Here is a 19064-nt window from a genome sequence, read left to right as displayed (position 1 = left end):
CTGAAGTAGTGAACTTTTCTGGGTGGTACATACTGTTTCTCTTGGATTTCAGATAGAATTGGTTCCACTCAGAGTTGATGGTCAAAGGACGTGGCCTGGGAGATGCCATTCAGGACAGATCCATGACCTATCAGGACAGGCCCTGTTTGCCTTTTCCAGGGCAAACTGGTGGCATGTCAGCTCTGGTCTATTGTGATAGCCCATGACCCTCTAGGATCCTCTGATCTTCCTCATTTTTTAAAAATCATGGTGCAGTCTGTGTGGGTGATCATTGACAGCTTTGACTAGTGGCTCTGTTATTCTAATTATTTGTTGTTTAATTTCTTTAGTATTTGAAAGGTACAAGAGCTATAGCCCTTATGACATGTTGGAGAGCATCAAGAAGGAGGTCAAAGGTGACCTGGAAAATGCTTTTCTGAACCTGGGTAAGTAGGTGTGACCCACCCATCCCTGGTGGACATCAACTTGTAGTACGCAGTGGCCATCATATCATCCTATTAATTCAGGTGTGTTTGGGAGATGTGGCTTCTATACACAATTTGGGTAATTTTATAATCTTAATTGTATACATTTGAGGATATAAAACTGAAGAAGGGGTTTAAACTGGTAGAATGGAGAGTCAAGGGAAGAAAGTGTTCTGTCGGCGAGACTCATATATCCACGTGGGTTTCTGTAGCTCTCAGAGTTCCCTGGGTTAAGACCACAGTGCAGGGAAGTGGATGTGGCTCAAGCTATTGGGCTTCTGCCTACCATATGGGAGGTCCAGGGTTTGGTTTCTGGTACCTCCTGGAGAAGGCAAGCTGGCATGGGGGAGGGGCAGGCATTGTGAGCTGACGCAACAACATGATGCAACAAAAGAGACACAAAGAGGGAAGACAGTGAGAGACACAACAAACCAGGGAGCTGAGGTGGCTCATGTGATTGAGCACCTCTCTTCTACATGGGAGGTCCTGAGTTTGCCTCCTGGAGCCTTCTAAAGAGAAGATGAGCAGACACATAGAGCACATAGCAAAATAGACACAGAGAGCAGAGAGCAAGCACCAACAACGGTGTGGGGGGTTAATAAATAAAGTAAATCTTAAAATAAATAAATAAAACCACAATGCAGCTTAGTTTTTCAGAGGATTTCCAGTTTTCCCTGAGCCTTTCTCATCTCTGCTGTCAGGTCATTTCTGGGTTTATGTCCTAGAGTCGGGGCATCAGCTCCCACTGCTGGAGGAGATAGGAGTAGCTGTACCGCTGACCCCATATCCTTCTCCCCACAGTTCAGTGTATTCAGAACAAGCCCCTGTATTTTGCTGATCGACTATATGACTCCATGAAGGTAAGGGGAGGTGGCTGAGACATCCGTGTTTCCACACCAGGCTTCTTTGCTTTTGTGCTCCTAACTAACTCTCCTGTAAAGTTTCTGAAAATATTTATCTAGTAGATGGAGGAAGGAACCCAACTGTCTAGATTTAGGAGCTCACTTGTCATCAGTGGATGTATCTGACAGATGAGAAAACCACAAACCCATCATCCACTTCTCTCAATGACTTGAACATACTTGTGTACAAGTAGAAAATGAAGTACCACAGAAGAGAGAAAATGCTAGGTGGCAATCCTATCAGTTTCCTGCTCAGATTTTCCAGTGATTTCCTTTTGTTAACCTCCGGAGTAAAGACAAACAAGGAAGAGAGATATTATTAAGCAGTCACTATGCAATAGATGCTGTGCAATTTTGTACTTGGGATCCCCTTAAATCATAACAAAAACCTTCTGAAGCAGGTATTGTACATAAGGAGACTAGCTCAGAAAACCTCAGCTTGCTTGTGATTACATGGTCAAATTTGAACCTGGGTCCATGTGACTCCAAGGCCAGCTGTGCAGCTCTGCCTCCCAAGGTTTAAATTCCTTGGCTCAGTATTGAAAGCCCTCTCCAGTTGGTTCCCAATGAAATATCCTCCCTACTTACCTCCCTTAAATGAACCATCTCTGCCCCATAAACCCTGTCCCCCACCCCTCAGATGTGCCTTGTGCTTTCTGGCTTTCTGTGTGTTTGCCACTTCCCCAGGATCACTTGTCCTTTCCTACCCTGCCTCTCTCCCGTCTCTCTTCAGTCTCCATGTCAAATATCTCTCCTTCCCTGGGCCTCTGTCTGAGGCTCTGGATGTACACTCCGTGTTTCCTACTGCTCATACCATTCAGGATGGCATAGAGCCGTGGTAAAAAATGTGTTGCCAGGCCTTTTCTGAGCCCTGAGAATCAGGAACCTTTTGTTACGCATGTAAAATACCAGACTTCCTTGAAGGAAGTAATGGTAGGTGCTCAGTGTACATTTACTGAATACACAATGGTGTGTTTGGAATCCCAAGATGTGCATTTTTCTTAAGGAACGCATATCACTGTTGTCTTTGCAGTCTCTTAGAGGGCAGCATCAAGGACCCAGATCAGTTCCATGTGTGAGGAAACACTAAATTCTCTGTATGATAATATTTTCAGTGAATTGTAACTTGGAACCTCAACTTGACTTTCAGGGCAAGGGGACTCGTGATAAAGTCCTGATTAGGATCATGGTCTCCCGCAGTGAAGTGGACATGTTGAAAATTAGGTCTGAATTCAAGAGAAAGTATGGCAAGTCCCTGTATTACTACATCCAGGTAAGGCCCTGCTGTCCTGTGTCGGCCCCGCCCTGCCATCCAGAGGGCTACGATCCCTGGGGAGATGGACTGTCAGAATGACGACAGATGGTGATTTTCTGAGGCTCAGGGAAAGAGATGCCGGTCATCTGATATCTAGGATTTATTTTGAAAACATCTTTATGACTTGTCCTAGAGTCTTAGGAAATCAGTCAAATATTTTATATTCCCTACATCTGTTATTCTACAAAGATAAATGGTGTTCATGATAATGATCCTGCAAATCTTACTGACACCCCTAGGAGAATTCAAAGATAAATTAAATTTTACATTTTATTGTATTTCTTGAAAAATCATCTAGAACAGGCTGGCAACTTTCACTTACTCAGTTACTCAGAATGCCTGTCTGTCCCATCAGTTTAGTCACTGTTCACTTTGCAGAGATGGGACATTCATATATAAGGAGGGATTGTATTGATGTTTTGCCTGGACACCACTGTTTATAGAGTTCTGATGAGCTCTGTAATTCTCCTTTCTATGAGATTTTGAAATTTCCAGTGGCATGTCCTTGGCTACCAAGGATGAATTTAGAGGTGGGTTTGGTATGCTCAGGTTTATTATAGCATATGGTTAAAGTTTAGCGACCAGTTAGTTTCTTAATAATTGTTTCCTCACAAGCTTATTTTGATGTGACCTTTGGAAGCCATGCATCAGCACAGCGAGGCAGGAAAGTACCCCTGTCCTCTCTGGAATGGTAGAGTGAGGGAGAAAGTGATGGCGTTTGCAGAACATCACAGCCTTTAGAGGGAGCAGGGCAGGCTCTGCTGTGCTAGTTGCTTAGCCACCTTAATCCTCAGGTCCTCGCATTTTCTCCACCTTTGTGGTAATAATGTGACTCGACACATGCCGCTGGGCACATCTTCTCAGACCCCACTTCCAGACAGTGCTGTGATGATGGTTGGGTGTAGCCTCCAGGCTGGTGCTTTCAGGGCAGATCCTGCAGTCTTCACTTTGCTTTGGAGTGGGGGTAGCTCTGCGGTGGGTGGGGCTTGCTTGTATGTCCGTGCAGAGTTTGGGTCTTGTTCTTGATATCTCCTTTCTTTTTTTCCCTTGGCCATTTGTAGCAAGACACCAAGGGCGACTACCAGAAAGCGCTGCTGTACCTGTGTGGCGGAGATGACTGAAGCCTGAGATGGCGCGAGCATCCAGCGCGCCGCTCCCCATGCTTCCAGCTAACAGTTCTAGAAAATCAGCTTGTGGCTAACAGCCTGTTGTGCTCACTCTGGTGAGGATGACGTCAGCATTGGCTACCCCCTACCTTATTTTAGTTGCCTAAGAATTGCCTGGCTTTCCCATCTAGTCTCTCCTTTTAGCCAAAGAAATGAACATTCCAAGGAATTGGAAGTGAAATCTATGATGTGAAACACTTTGCCTGTTATGTACTGTGTCATAAACAGATGAATAAACCGGATTTTTACTTTAGAAACAAGTACTTTGTTGGCCTTATTTTCAATTTAATTCTTTTAAAACATGCTTAAGAAAAAAACTAGCACTAAGCTATCCTATACAGTAACCACTATCTAGATGTGGCTATTTAAATTAAATGAATTCAAATTAAATATGCTTATGGTTCTTCAGTCACACTATCCATATTTCAAGTGCTCAGTGTCCTTATGTGGTTCGCAGTTTCATGTGTTTGACAGTTCAGGTAGAAAACATTTCCGTCAGCACAGAATGTTCTACTGGGTAGTGCTTAGATGCCTTGGGGATGATAGTACCTGTGTGTGTGTAGGGGAAGGGCAGGGAGACATCCCAGAGTGACCCCTCAGTTAATTTTTCTATACGTAAAATAGGTGGAAATAAGCATCAGCGGTGACCTCCAATTGGGAATGGTAGGACTGGGGTAGGGTGGTGGATTCCACTTTGCAAATATTGCAAATAATTCTGTAAACCCCTGGACTTAATAGAAATAAATACCATCCTGGCCCAGCCTTAAGTTCACAGCTATTAGTGAGTCAGGCCTTAGCATTCTTATCGTGGAGGTCTAAAAAGTGCAGTGGGAAACAGAGAAGAAAGTGATTGCTTTGGCTGGGAAGACAGAGGAAGATGGGACAGAAAAGGGAGTATTTCAGGTGGGCCCTAAAAAGTAAAGTGAAGTTTCATAGTTGGAAGGAATTTCTCCAAGCAGATTCTTAAGGTTCTGTTAAGGTCATTGATGTAAGGGGTACACCATTCAAAAGGAACAATGGCTTCCAGTGAGACTTATGTTCAGTCCCACTCGTCTCCAACTACCCAGCATCATTCCCTAGAGTCCACTGGTTTCTAGTACATCCTTTTGTGGATAGACTGCAAAATAAACACACGTGTGTGTGTATGTATCTCTCTAAGACTAGCAAAGGACACCTGGCTGACATAGTGAAACCCAGTAGCCTACGGGGATGAGGTGGGTAATGTAAATAGATATGTATGTAATGGGCTGGTTGGACCAAAATCTGGAGTCTGGAGAAATGGACAACTCCCACCCCACTTTGGACCCTCTGGCAAACTTGGGATGGAAACTTAGATGGAGCTTTGCTCTTGAATCACTCGTGGCCCATAAAGTGTCCATAACATCACTGAGATGTTCTTTAAAATGCAGGTTATAATGTTCCACAGCAATGCAAGGTGTTAATAATAGGATGGTGTAAGGGAATCCTGTAGTTCGTGCATGATTGTCCTGTAAACCCACACCTTCTCTAATAAAAAATATGTAAGTGATGCAAAAACAGGGTGTTTTATCAAATGTGTCATCCACTCCATATTAGAATTGATGCCCCAAATCCCAAAATATACTTTTTAGTGTTTGGAGCAGAGTTTAAGAAACTGCATAAGAAATAAGACTTTTCTGTTTAACCCCAAATCATTGTGATGAACTTAGACTTGATAGGACTGAGCAAAGGTGGTCAGGAGCAATATTTCAAAACAGGAAATATTTAGACTTTGTTCTTCCCACCCACAAAGTACCTTTCAGGCTGCAAAGGGAGGAAGGCAAGGCTGCTTGTTGGCAAGGATATGGGGGTGCATCCGCTCCTGCTATGCCAGGACAGCCTGGCCATTGGTCTGGCTGATCTGGCTCCTCTGGCAGCCTTGACGACTGACACCGTTGCAAGCTGTGCTTGCTGTCTCTGCCCTGAATGGTGGGTAATGGTTTCGCTAGTGTTTCAAAACTGACAGAAAGAGCTGCTGGAATTCGGTCTTATTTCCTTTTGGATTCTAGCCTGCCCAAACCATTTCTTGAATCGAAGTAAAGAGAACCATCTGGAGATTTGACTATTCCCCCAAATAATTTTACTTTGCAGAGAAAACAAAAAGGGCACCAGGCAGTTGAGCATTTTGTGAGTTGAAAGCAGAATGAGAACTTTAAATGTTTGATTCTTTGAGGAGTGAAGGGCAATGCATGCAGTGTAGCCATGGAAAGCTTACTGCACTCTGTTTTCGTTTCTTAGGCTGCACCAACAAATACCATGAAATGGGGTGGCTTGAACAGTGGAAATTTATTGGCTTTCAGTTTGGAGGCTGGGAGGATGTCCAAATCAAGGCATCATCCTGGTGATATTTTCTTTCCGAAGACTGACTGTAGGCAATCCTTGGAATCTCTGTCACATGGCAAGGCACGGTGGCAGCTCCTGTTCTTTCTCTTCTGGATATCATTAATTTTAGTTTCTTGCTCCTGTGCGTTCTCTCTCTCCGAATTTCATTTTTCTTATAAAGGACTCTATTCAATAAAAGGATTAAGACCCATCCTGGTTGAGGGGGGTCACACCTTAACTGAAGTAGCCGCATCAAAAGGTTCTGCTTAACAGAGGGTTTATACCTACAGGAATGGATTAGACTTAAGAACATGTTTTTCTGGGGTACATATAGCTTTAAAATCACCACATACTCTGACACTGACTTTTTTTTACCCCAGACCTGGGTGGTGGGGCTGGGCAGGGCCATCATGTTGCACAACTCCAGAGGGTGCCTTTCCCACTGTAGTCTATGTGAAAGGTATCTCTCCAGGAGTTGTGCAGTGCTCAAGATGAGCAACCATACATGATGACCCTCTATGGCAGCCCTGACTATGTGTGTGGGAAATGGCCTATTTGGTCTTTTGCCACAGAGTTGGCTTCCAAATTAAAAAGCCAGAATACCAGTCTCAGTTTGAAGATGGATGACCTCTCAAGGCCTCATCATTTTCATGGACTTTTTATCTCTAGACCCATTTTACTGGTCCATGCACATATGACTCTGTATATGAATCTTCCCTAGTATGGAAGTTCCTGTAGTGTAAATTATTAGTCAAGACAGTTAAGGCAGGGAAAAGCAGGTTCACAAAGTGACTACATTTAGCAAGAAAAATGATTTGGGGACAGAAATCTTTTAAATCAATTTTTAGTCTTTAAATGACTCCAATCTCCAAGCTTCTCCCTACATTTTGACAAACGGCTTTGACTTCTTATCCACATCAGTTTATTTGACCTCCTTTTTTCATCAACTACCAAAATGAAAACTCTGCTGTGAAAGAGAGGGAGCAATTTTAAACATCCCTTAGCAATGAGGCAGAACATGCTATAGCCATCAAGTTCTAGTTGTTCATTCTATTTATTGAAAAAAGCCTGTAGCCTGATTTCTTTTATGCAAGTACATTTGAGCTAGCAAAGTTTATAGAGATGACTTATCTCATTACATTAGAAGAGTGATTTGCTATCTCAGCATCTATAAGCAATTTTAACAGACATTTCTGGATGAAGAAAAGCTTTTGTAAATATATGCGAAAGACACGATTTCATCAAGCATTAAATTGGAGGTGCCCTGGAAAAATATTACATTTGTGCATTCAATTAGCTTGATTGTGGCTGAATTTTGTCCACTGAAGGCAACATTTCTGCAGAAAAACAGAGGCATTTCCTATGTCAGCAGGTTTCCTAAAACAGAAATGCACACATCCCCTCTTTGCAAGTCCTCCTGTGCATTTGTGCTGTTCCCAGCTATGCGTCTCTAATCAGGATGCTCAGTCTCTTTCTCCATATAGAATGTAAGGAGACAGTGAACCAGAGAGACTTAATTTCAGCCTTATGGAAATCCCAATAATTCCAACTTTAAATAGCCTTCATCTAATCTAAAAACTAGGCAAGCCTTGGGCAAAAGTGGGAAGTGGTCAAAGATAGACTTAAGGGAAGTGGATTTGGCGCAACAGATAAGGCGTCTGCCTACCACAAGGTTCAAACCGAGGGCCTCCTGACCCGTGTGGTGAAGCTGGCCCACAGTGCTGATGCCCACAAAGAGTGCCATGCCACGCAGGGGTGTCCCCGCTTAGGGGCGCCCCACATGCAAGGTATGCACCCCATAAGGAGAGCCGCCCAGTGCAAAAAAAGCTCAGCCTGCCCAGGAATGGAGCTATACACACGGAGCGCTGACATAGCAAGATGACACAACAAAGAGAGACACAGATTCCCGGTGCCGCAATACAAGTGGACACAGAATCACACACAGGAATGAACACAGAGAGCAGACAATTGGGGGGGAGGGGGAGGGGAAGGGGAGAGAACTAAATAAAAAATAAATCTTAAAAAAAAAGAAAAAGATAGACTTAAGTCCTTCAAACTTCCCTTCTTGGTCTCTTCCCTTCCAAGGCATGTGGGAAGCTGTTTAAACCTTGCTATGGCTGTTAGCCCAAGTCCTTTTCTCAGAAGTGAGTTTACTGGATTGACCGTCTCTTTGTTCTTCTATTAGAGGAATGAGAGGAATTGGTAAGGAAATGGAGAAAGGTTGGGATAAAAGAGAGCTTTCTTGGACTCTAAAAATCACAGTGAAGAAGAGCTAAGTATTTAGGATGATCACCAGCCCTCCAAGTTCCTCCCCAGTGAAAAGCAGGAAGGGGTATCTTTTTATTTTTCCTTTTGACATCTTCTTATCTGATAAGTCATAGACAATACAAAGTCCCATAACTTAGGGCATATAATTTTTGCTTTGACCAAGTGAACTAAATTTTGTTAATCAGTAGGGAAAAGAGTTTCTTATTGAAGAGTCATAAAACAAGAGAAGGAAAATGAAGGATACACACTGGCTATTGTATTCCAAGTTGCTGGGAAAACAAAGAAATAATAGAAAGGATTTCAGATTGTAAATGAAACAAAGGAAGAAGTGGAATCAAAACTTTGCATCTTTTCTGTGGGAAATTGCCAGTTCTGTTTTAAGACAAGTTTCCCATATAGCTAATACCTGGCATCTAGCATCAACAAATGCAGTGTAAGATAAGGGGTACCAGTCCCTGCCTTGATGATAGCCTCTGCATTGTGCTCTTCCCCCAGCTGAGGTCTCCAAATCCCTGAATGGAATTTAGTTCCGTCCTGCCCCGGGTCCCAGACCTATGCTGGCCTGAGCATGGGCTATTCACCCGGTTATGCCTCCTTTGTAAGGCTCAGTTCTGCTCTGGGATGGAGTGAGCTGCTGCTGCTGGGGCTTATGCTCTACTCCCCGCCCTGTGCCCTGTCTGATAAGGAAACTGCTAACCTGATCTGGACTCTACCCTGCTGGGGGTCAGGTATGTTCTAGCTTGATACCTGCCCTGGTAACTGACCTCATCTCCCACCTGCCCCTCAGTCCTGTTCTAACATGACCCCTCCCCGATGTCCTAAGCTTTTCCAGCAAATCCCAGTCCTACTGTGCTCAGTCCCATCCGGGAGAGTGCCCACATTATACTCACAGCAGTTTGTACTATGGGCTCGGCCAGCAACAGGAACATCCCACCACTTTCCGTGAGGGGCTCCACTGTCTCTTTCCATCTCCACGGGTAGCTATTTGGCTCTCCTTAGAGCATTTTTCTATGGTTCCTGTCTTGCCCTGCCTTACTATAAATAACTGGCCAGGCATGGATGAATTCAGAGAAAACAATGCAAATTGTTTGACACTGTAGCAGTTTGGTATTACTTATGAATTACAAAAGTGGATATTGGATTATGTTTGTAAATTGGTCTGTAGGAAGTTTCACTTTTACTTAATTAACTTATGATTAGGGCTTTGATTGGGCATGTCAATAGGAAATAGAGAAAATGACAAGGCATAGGAGTTAATAGGAGTTTTAATGCTGGAGCCCCAGGAAGTAAACACACAGAGAAACAGAAGGCTTGATTTGACATGGCAGAGGCCCTAAGAAGAGAGACAAGCCATTCGCTTGACGATTTATAGCTGGCCTTGTGGAGAGACAGAGCAGCAGCTGAGCCTGGAGAGGAAGGAGCCCTGGGAAGAGAGGAAGCCAGGAAGCCTGAACCCTGGCAGACATTGGCAGCCGTCTTGCTCCAACACGTGGCAACAGATTTGGTGAGGCAAGTAACTTATGCTTTATGACCTGGTAACAGTAAGCTTCTATCCCAAATAAATACCCTTTATAAAAGCCAACAGATTTCTGGTTTCTTGCATCAACACCCCTTTGGCTGACTAATACAGACATACAGAATGTGCAATACAGGTTCAGAGTAAGCTAATCTTTTCTTCTCTTCTCTTCCTCCATTCACTGGTGGCTCTGCCAGAACCCTCATCAGCTTTGACATGAGTCTTTGCATTAAGACATTGTCCCCACGAAGCTTTTATAATGTGCAAAAATAATAATTAGGAGGGGGATGCATTTCCTCTTTATCACACTTGATTTTATATTCATTTATTATTTCTTCAACAGGGAATATAGCTCTTAAGGAAGGGATATGGGATGGGGAATTGTGAGTGGGATATGAGGAAAATAGTGTGCAGTATATCTGGGAGCTAAATATAAGTAAAGCACTTAACTGGGAGAGTCAGATAAAATGAGTTGTTAATATGCTAGTTGATATATTTTTTAATGGAATTCTTGCTTGATATAACAAATGTGGCAGAATGCAAATAGTCGGTAAATCTGCATGGTGGGTATGTAGGAGTTCTAGATACTGTTTTTGTATTATTTTTTGCAACTTTGCTCTAAGTTTGCAGTTATTTCGAAATAGAAAGTTAAAAAAATGGAATTCTGGCTCAGATACTAGAAGTTTTTGAAGGCTCCCTCTCAGAGATGGGTTAAACAGCTTGGTCATTCCCAAACCCACCAAATAAAGAGCACAGGATTGAGTGTGCCTGGTGGTTAGCCTGTTGGGTCTCACATTTCTGGATCCAGCTCTGCTGCTCCAAGTTCCTGGTAAGTGGGTCAGTGGGCAGTCAGGGTTAAAGTCTCTGGGTTGGACTCAGCACCAATTCAGGCTTGTTTCCCTTGAACTGCCACTCTAAGCGTGGGGGTCCTCTGACAATCTTTTCCCCGGGGTCTCCCATATCAGTGTGTCCTGTAGTTCTGCTCCCCTGGGAATAATAGTATTTACTTATTGGGCTGTTGTAAGCTAATGGAAAGTTGCTGGGCGAAGTTCTTGGTAGGGAAGAAGCATTTAATAAATCAAATAAATAAATTGAATATATAGTTAGACAGATAATAGAGAAATAAGTAATATAAAAACAGTAATATGGCTATTAGAGAAAACTGCCTCTCAGAATGGGTCCCCATGATTCTAGGAGTGACTGTTCCTGCTGTGTGGCATTTGCCCTTGGAAGTATCCAGAGGGCATTTGGCAATCATTTCAGGGTTCTCATGTGGCTTGTCTGCTGCTATGGTTTGTTTCCACCTGGGTTTCAGCCTCCTTGGTTCTCTTGGTGCTTTTTCTTGTCAAATAGTTAGCTTTGGGTCTTCTGCTTCCTTCCTTTCTGTCTGTCAATCAATCACAAGACCTTTTTCTTTTGAGTCCTTGAAGGAAACATACAAAGTGTTGGGGGTATGTGTGTAGGGTGCCCTTGAGTTTCCTGTACAGCTAACATCATTCATCTTCTTGGCAGTGAGGCAGATTTTTTTTTTTCAAATCTCCATCAACTTTGGACTGATGAAGTAGATGAAAATATGTAGGGTGATGATGGTCAGGAAATAATGTTTCATAATGGCCAATCCTTTCTTTTCCTGAAAATCACTTAAATTGATTACCTAACATAGACCACTAATTTCTTAAAGGAGAAGATTTAAGTTTTACTTCCTGGAACCAGGTGATTATGACTCTGGGATAAAATGATGGTAGGTAAAAACTGCAGGAAATAGCAACCTGACTTGATCTCACATGATCATATCAGGAAGCTAGAGGTACATGGCTTCAATTGCATATGAACATGTTAAACCAGCCTGATGAGGATTACTTTCAGGAATTAGGTCTCACACTTGTTCTGGTAGTCTAGAAGTTGGTTCTGGGAACATCATGGAATAAGGATCCTTTTTACATTTATTATATAACCCAGAAGCAGTTTTACTAGTGGGAAATTTTGTAATTATATGTATGCAGTTTCCCCCATGCCTCAAAAATATTGAGAAAAAATACATAAAATATTTTTAGGAAATGACATGTATGGTGATGGATTTTTCTCCTTTTTGCTCCTGTCCTCACCTCCTTTCCTTGAGTCTGGACCTTGATCAAACTGGGTAGTAGAAAGATACCTTCTACTATAAGACTCAAGGTGCAGGTGGGCACAGATATCCTTTAAGTGTAATAATATATAGGAAGGAAGGAGATTTGCTGGCAGAAATTCATCATCTTAGGACATAACATCTTGATTGTCCTTTTTTTTTTTAAATTTATTTTTGAGGTACCAGGAGATGGGAATGAACCCAGGACCTTGTATGTGGGAAGCCAGCTTTCAACCACTGATCCACATCGGCAACATTGAGTTGGTTTTTATGTTTGTTTTTGTTGTTTTGTTGTTGTTCTGTTTTCTTTAGGAGGCACTGGGAAACAAACCCAGAACCTTCCATGTGAGAAGCAGGTCCTCAACCCCTTGAACCTGCAAAAAAAATTAACAGAATTATGGGAATGAAAGACACAATGGATGAGATTAAAAATAGATTAGAAGCATGTAACAGCAGATTTGAAATGTTAGAAGAATAAGTGATTTTGAAGATAGGACATTTGAAATTAAAAGATAGGAGAAGAGACAGAGAAATGAATGCAAAAAAATGAACAGGGTCTCAGGGAACTGAAAGATAACATGAACACAAAAACATGTGTATTATAGGTGTCCCAGAAGGAGAAAATAATAGAAAAGGTGTAGAAAGAATATTTGAGGAAATACCAACTGAAAAATATCCAACTTTTATGAAAAATACGAATAGCAATATTTAAGAAGAATAACTTACCCAAAACAGAATAAATCCTATTAGACCTACTCCAAGACATCTATTCAGATTGTCAAAGGCCGAAAATAGAAGATTTTGAGAGCAGCAAGAGAAAAGCAATGTATTATTTACAGGGAAGATTTAATAAGGCTAAGTGCTGATCTCTCTTCAGAAACCATAGAGGAAAAAAGGCAGTGGTAAATTATATTTAAGGTACTGAAGGAGAAAAACTGCCAAACAAGAATTCTTTATCTGGCAAAACTCTTCTTCAGAAATGAAGGTGTGTTTAAAGTCATCACAAACAAATAAGAACTGAGAGAGTATGTTACCAAGAGATGGAAACTACAAGCAATATTAAAGGATATGTTACAATCTGACAGGAAAAGACAAAGGAGAGAGCCCTGAAGAAGACTGTGAAATAAAGAACATAACTAAGAGAAATTGAAAGGGCTAAAAGACAAAAAATAGTAAGAAATGGCAGCAGAAAGCCAAGGGATAAAAAGGATGAAGTAAGTAATGCCTTTACAGTAATAACACTGAATGTTAATGCATTGAACTCCTCAATTAAAAGACACACACTGATAGAATGGATATGAAAACATGAACCATCTATTTATTGTCTATAACAGACTCAGACACAAGGATATAATTGAGTTGAAAGTGAAAGGTTGGGAAAAGGTATTCCATGCTAATAGCAATAAAAAGAGTGGGTGTAGTAATACAAATATTGGATAAAATAGATTTAAAATGCAAAACTATTATAAGGCAGCAGACTTGGCCCAGTGGTTAGGGTGTCCGTCTACCACATGGGAGGTCCGCGGTTCAAACCCCGGGCCTCCTTGACCCGTGTGGAGCTGGCCCATGTGCAGTGCTGATGTGTGCAAGGAGTGCCGTGCCACGCAGGGGTGTCCCCCATGTAGGGAAGCCCCACGTGCAAGGAGTGCACCCCATAAGGAGAGCCTCCCAGCGCGAAAGAAAGTGCAGCCTGCTCAGGAATGGTGCCGCACACACAAAGAACTGACACAACAAGATGATACAACAAAAAGAAAAACAGATTCCCATGCCGCTGACAACAACAGAAGCAGACAAAGAAGACGCAGCAAATAGACGCAGAGAACAGACAACCGGGGTGGGAGGGGAAGGGGAGAGAAATAAATAAATCTTAAAAAAAAAAGTATTATAAGAGATGAAGTGGGTTACTATATACTAATAAAAGGGACAAGTCACCAAGAAGAAATGACAATAATAAATATTTATGCCTCTAACACAGGCACCCCAAAAATCATGAGACACACACTGGCAAAACTGAAGGGAGAAATAGGTGTCTCTATGATAATAGTTGGAGACATCAACACTTCATTCTCAGCCTTAGCTAGAAAGAACACTGAGACCTTGATTAATATGATAAATGAACTAGATCTAATAGACATTTATAGGGAATTACACCCCCAAACAAAAGGATATACATTATTCTCAAGAGTGTTCATGGATCTTTCTCCGGGATAGACCATATGTTGGGATATAGTCAGATCTCAAGAAATTTAAAAACATTGAAATTATACCAAACATCTTTTCTGATCATAATGGACTTAAGTTGGAAATTAATAACAGGCAAAAAGGGCAAAATCCAAAAACATATGGACACTTGGGAAGTGGACTTGGCCCAGTAGTTAGGGCGTCCATCTACCACATGGGAGGTCTGTGGTTCAAACCCTGGGCCTCCTTGACCCGTGTGGAGCTGGCCCATGCACAGTGCTGATGGGCACAAAGAGTGCCATGCCACACAGGGGTGTCCCCACATAGGGGAGCCCCACGCACAATGAGTGCGCCCCGTAAGGAGAGCCGCCCATCTCCAGTGCGAAAGAAAGTGCAGCCTGCCCAGGAATGGTGTTGCACACACAGAGAGCTGACACAACAAGGTGACACAACAAAAAGAAACACAGATTCCTGTGCCGCTGACAACAACAGAAGCGGACAAAGAAGAACACGCAGCAAATAGACACAGAAAACAGACAACTGGGGTGGGGGGAGGGGAGATAAATAAATAAATAAATAAATAAATAAAATATATATGTGGACTAAACATTATCCTTTTAAATAATCAGTGGGTTAAAGAAGAAATTACAAGAAAAATCAGTAAATACCTCAAGACAAATGAAAATGAGACCATGACTTATCAAAACTTATGGGATATAGCAAAGGCAGTGCTGAGAGGGAAATTTCTGGCCCTTCAATGCTTATATTAAAAAAAAAAGAAAGAGCTAAATTTAAAGACTTACCTGCACACCTGAAGGAATTATGAAAAGAATAGCAAACCAATTCCAAAGCAAGCAGAAATAAATAAAAAATAAGTATCTTTTGAAAAAATTAAAGTATATTTAAAAAAATAATATTGATTAGAGAAGACAATAATAAAATGGAGAAAGAAATAGAGAAAATCAGCAGAAGTGTGGGTCTTTGAGAAGATCAACAAAATTGATAAACCCTTAGCTAGATTAACAAAGAAAAAAAAGAGAAAAGATGCAAATAAATCAAATCAGAAATAAGAAGGGTAACATTGCCTCTGACCCACTAGGAATAAAGGAGCTCATAAGAGGATACTATGAACTAGATAATATTGAAGAAATGGACAAATTTCTGGAAATATATGAACAAACCACACTGATCCTAAAAGAAATAGATCTCAATAAATCAATCACAAGTAAAGTAATTGAAACAGTCATCAAAAACCTCCCCCAAATGAAAAGTCCAGGACGAGGTGGCTTCACAGGTGAATCCTACCAATCACTTAAAAAAGATCTAATACCAATCTTGCTCAAATTCTTCCAAAAAAACTGCATAGGAAGGAATGCTACCAAACTCATTCTCTGAAGCTAACATCACCACAATACCAAAGCCAAATAAAGATATCACAAGAAAAAGAAAATTGCAGACCAATTTCTTTAATGAATATGGATGCAAAAATCCTCAACAAAATAATTGCTAACCAAATTCAAAAACATAAAAAATTATATGTCATGATCAAGTGGGCTTTATAATAAGTTTGCAAGCATGGCTCAACATAAGAAAATCAATCAGGGAAAGTGGAGGTAGCTCAACTGATAGAGCTTCCACCTACCATATGGGAGGACCTGGGTTCAATCCCTGGGGCCTCCTGGTGAAAAAGAAGAAGAGAAAGCGTGCCCACGTGGCAAGCCAGTGCCTGTGCGAGTGCCTGTGTGGTAGCCAGTGCCCTGTGCAAGTGAGTCACACAGCAAGATGATGTTACATCAAAAGAGAGACAAGCAGAGAGTCAAGATGAACTGCAGAAACCAGGAACTGCAGTGGTGCATCTCACAGGGAACCTCTCTCCCCATCAGAGGTCTCCAGGATTGAAGCCCAGTGAATCCTAGAGGACAGAAAATGAGAAGAAAAGACAACACAGACAGCAAAAACAGCAGGGTGGGAGGAGGGAAAGGGGGGAAAATAAATAAATAAATCTTAAAAAAAAAAAAAAGAAAATCAATCAGTGTAATATACCACATTAATAAATTGAAGAATAAAACTCACATGATCATTTCAACTGATGCAGAAAAGGCATTTGGCAAAATACAACATTCTTTCTTGATAAAAACACCACAAGATAGGAATGGAAGGAAACTTTCTCAATATAACATGTATAACTTTGTACTTAATGGTAAAAGACAGAAAGCTTTTTCACTGAGATTGGGAAAAAGACAAGGATGCCCACTCTCCCCACTGTTATTCAATATTGTGCTAGAAGTTCTAGCTAGAGCAAATTAGGCAAGAAAAAGAAATAAAAGGCACCCAAATAGGAAAGGAAGAAGTAAAACTGTTGTTACTCCCTGATGACGTGATCCTATACTTAGAAAATCCTGAAAAATTCACGACAAAACTATTGAAACTTATATAGACAACTTCAGCAATGTGATAGGATACATAATTAATATGCAAAAATCGATCATATATCCATACAATACTAATGAGCAATCTGAGGAGGAAGTCAGAAAAAATTCCATGTACAATAGTGACTAAAAGAATTAAATATGTTAGGAATAAATTTAACCAAGGACATAAAGGACCTGTATTCAGAAAGCTGTAAGGCATTGCTAAAAGAAACCAATGATGGGAAGTGGATGAGGCTCAACTGATAGAGCATCTGCCTACCATATGGGAGGTCCAGGGTTCAAACCCAGGGCCTCTTGGCCTATGTGGTGAGCTTGTCCACAAGCACTGCTGCTGTGCTCAAGGAGTGCCATGCCACACAGGGGTGTCCCCTGCATAGGGGAAACCCACACACAAGGAATGCACCCCACAAGAAGAGTTGCTCTGGGCGCAAAGCACAGCCTGCCCAGGAGTGGCACCATACACATGGAGAGCTGACGCAGCAAGATGACGCAACCAAAACAGACACAGATTCCCATGCCGTCTGATGAGAATACAAGCGGACACAGAAGAACACACAGTAAATGGACACAAGAGAGCACACAATGCGGGGGAAGGGGGAGGTGGATAAATAAAAATAAATCTTAAAAAAAAAAGATATTCTATGTTCATGGGTTAGAAGACTAAATACCATTAAGATGCCAATCTACCCAAATTGATCTACAGATTTAACATAATCCTGATAAAAATTCCAGTATCCTTTGTAGAATTAGAAAAGCCAATTATCAAATTTATCTGGAAGGATTAGGGCCTCTGAATAGCCAAAAATATATTTAAAAAAGAACAAAATTGAAGGACTCTCACCTCCAGACTTTAAAGCATATTATTAGGAAGTGGATGTGGTTTAAGCAATTGGGCTCCTCTCTACCCTATAGGAGGTCCAAGGTTAGATGCCCAGGGCCTCCTAGTGAAGGCAAGCTGGCCCATGCGGAGTGCTTGCCTGAGCAGAGTACTGCCCTGCATAGGAGTGCTGGCCCATGTGGAGAGCTGGCACAGCAAGATCATGCAACAAAAAGAGACACAGAGGAGAGATAATGAGAGATGCCGCAGATCAGGGACCTGAGGTGGTGCAAGAGAATGATCGCCCCTCTCCCACTCTGGTAGGTCCCAGTATCGGTTCCCAGAGCCTCCCAGTGAGAATACAAGCAGACATAGAAGAACACACAGGGAATGGACACAGAGAGCAGACAATGGAGGGAGGGGGGAGAAATAAATAAATAAAGCTTTAAAAAAAATAAAGCATATAAACAGCATGGCACTGGCATGAAGATGAACATATCAACCAATGGAACTGAATCAAGAACTCTGAAACAGACCCTCATATCTATGGTCAAATGATTTTTTGACAAGGCAGTTAAGCCCATTCAGATGACCAAAACAGTCTATAAAAAAATGGTGCTGGGAGAACTGTATATCCAGACCAAAAGAAAGAAAGAGGACCCCCATCTCACACCTTATATAAAAATTAATTCGAAACTGACTAAGGACCTAAATATAAAAATAGAACCATAAAACTCTTACAAGAAAATGTAGGGAAACATCTTCAAGATCTTGTGCTTGATGATGGTTTCTTGGACCTTATGTTAAAAGCATGAGCAACAAAAGAAAAAACAGATAAAAGAGACAGCATCAAAACTAAATATTTTGTTCAGAAAAATTAGTCAAAGTAAAAAGGCAGCTTACTCAATGAGAAAAAATCTTTAGAAATCATAGATCTGATAAGGGATTGATCTCCATACTATATAAAGAGATCACGCGACTTAACAATAAAGTGACAAGCAAGGCCATTAGAAATGGACAAAGGAATTTGAACAGATATTTTTCTGAAGTTGAAATACAAATGGCCAAAAGACACGTGAAAAGATATTCGACATCACTAACTATAAGGGAAATGCATATAAAAACTACAATGAGATAACATCCCACACCATACAGAATGACCATTATTAAAAGAAATAATGAAAAGTTCAAGTGCAAGAGAGGTTGTGGAGAAATAGGAACACTCCTTCATTGTTGGTGGGACTGTAAAATGGTGCAACCTCTGTGGAAGACGATCTGATGGTTCCTCAGGAAACTAAACATATTACTGCCATTTGATCTAGCAATCCCGCTGCTAGGAAAATATTCAGAAGAACTGAAAGCAAGGACTCAAACAGATATATGCACACAGATGTTCATAATGGCATTATTCACAATTGCTAAAAGATGGAAACAACCTAAATGTCTGTTAACTGATGAATAGATAAACAAGATGTGGTGTAGTCATATAATGGAATATAACTCAGCTGTAAGAAGAAATAAACAGGGGAAGCACATGA

General features: G+C 41.3%; 1 protein-coding gene across 1 annotated transcript in view; it reads left to right on the top strand.

Annotated features, from left to right (window-relative positions):
* Positions 1-4107, top strand: part of ANXA2 (annexin A2) — a 42201-nt gene extending 38094 nt beyond the window's left edge. Inside the window, exons 10-13 of the mRNA XM_058294289.2 lie at positions 330-425; positions 1266-1324; positions 2517-2639; positions 3743-4107. Of these exons, the coding sequence (XP_058150272.1) occupies positions 330-425; positions 1266-1324; positions 2517-2639; positions 3743-3802 (338 nt within the window). The 3' untranslated portion in view covers positions 3803-4107. The remainder of the gene's footprint in view (positions 1-329; positions 426-1265; positions 1325-2516; positions 2640-3742) is intronic.
* Positions 4108-19064: the final 14957 nt, after the last annotated feature.

This window comes from Dasypus novemcinctus, chromosome 3 (genome assembly GCF_030445035.2).
Source record: "Dasypus novemcinctus isolate mDasNov1 chromosome 3, mDasNov1.1.hap2, whole genome shotgun sequence".
NCBI classification, from domain to species: domain Eukaryota; kingdom Metazoa; phylum Chordata; class Mammalia; order Cingulata; family Dasypodidae; genus Dasypus; species Dasypus novemcinctus.
The sequence above is the reverse complement of the archived record's forward strand: the minus strand, read 5'-3'. Positions and strand labels throughout refer to the sequence as shown.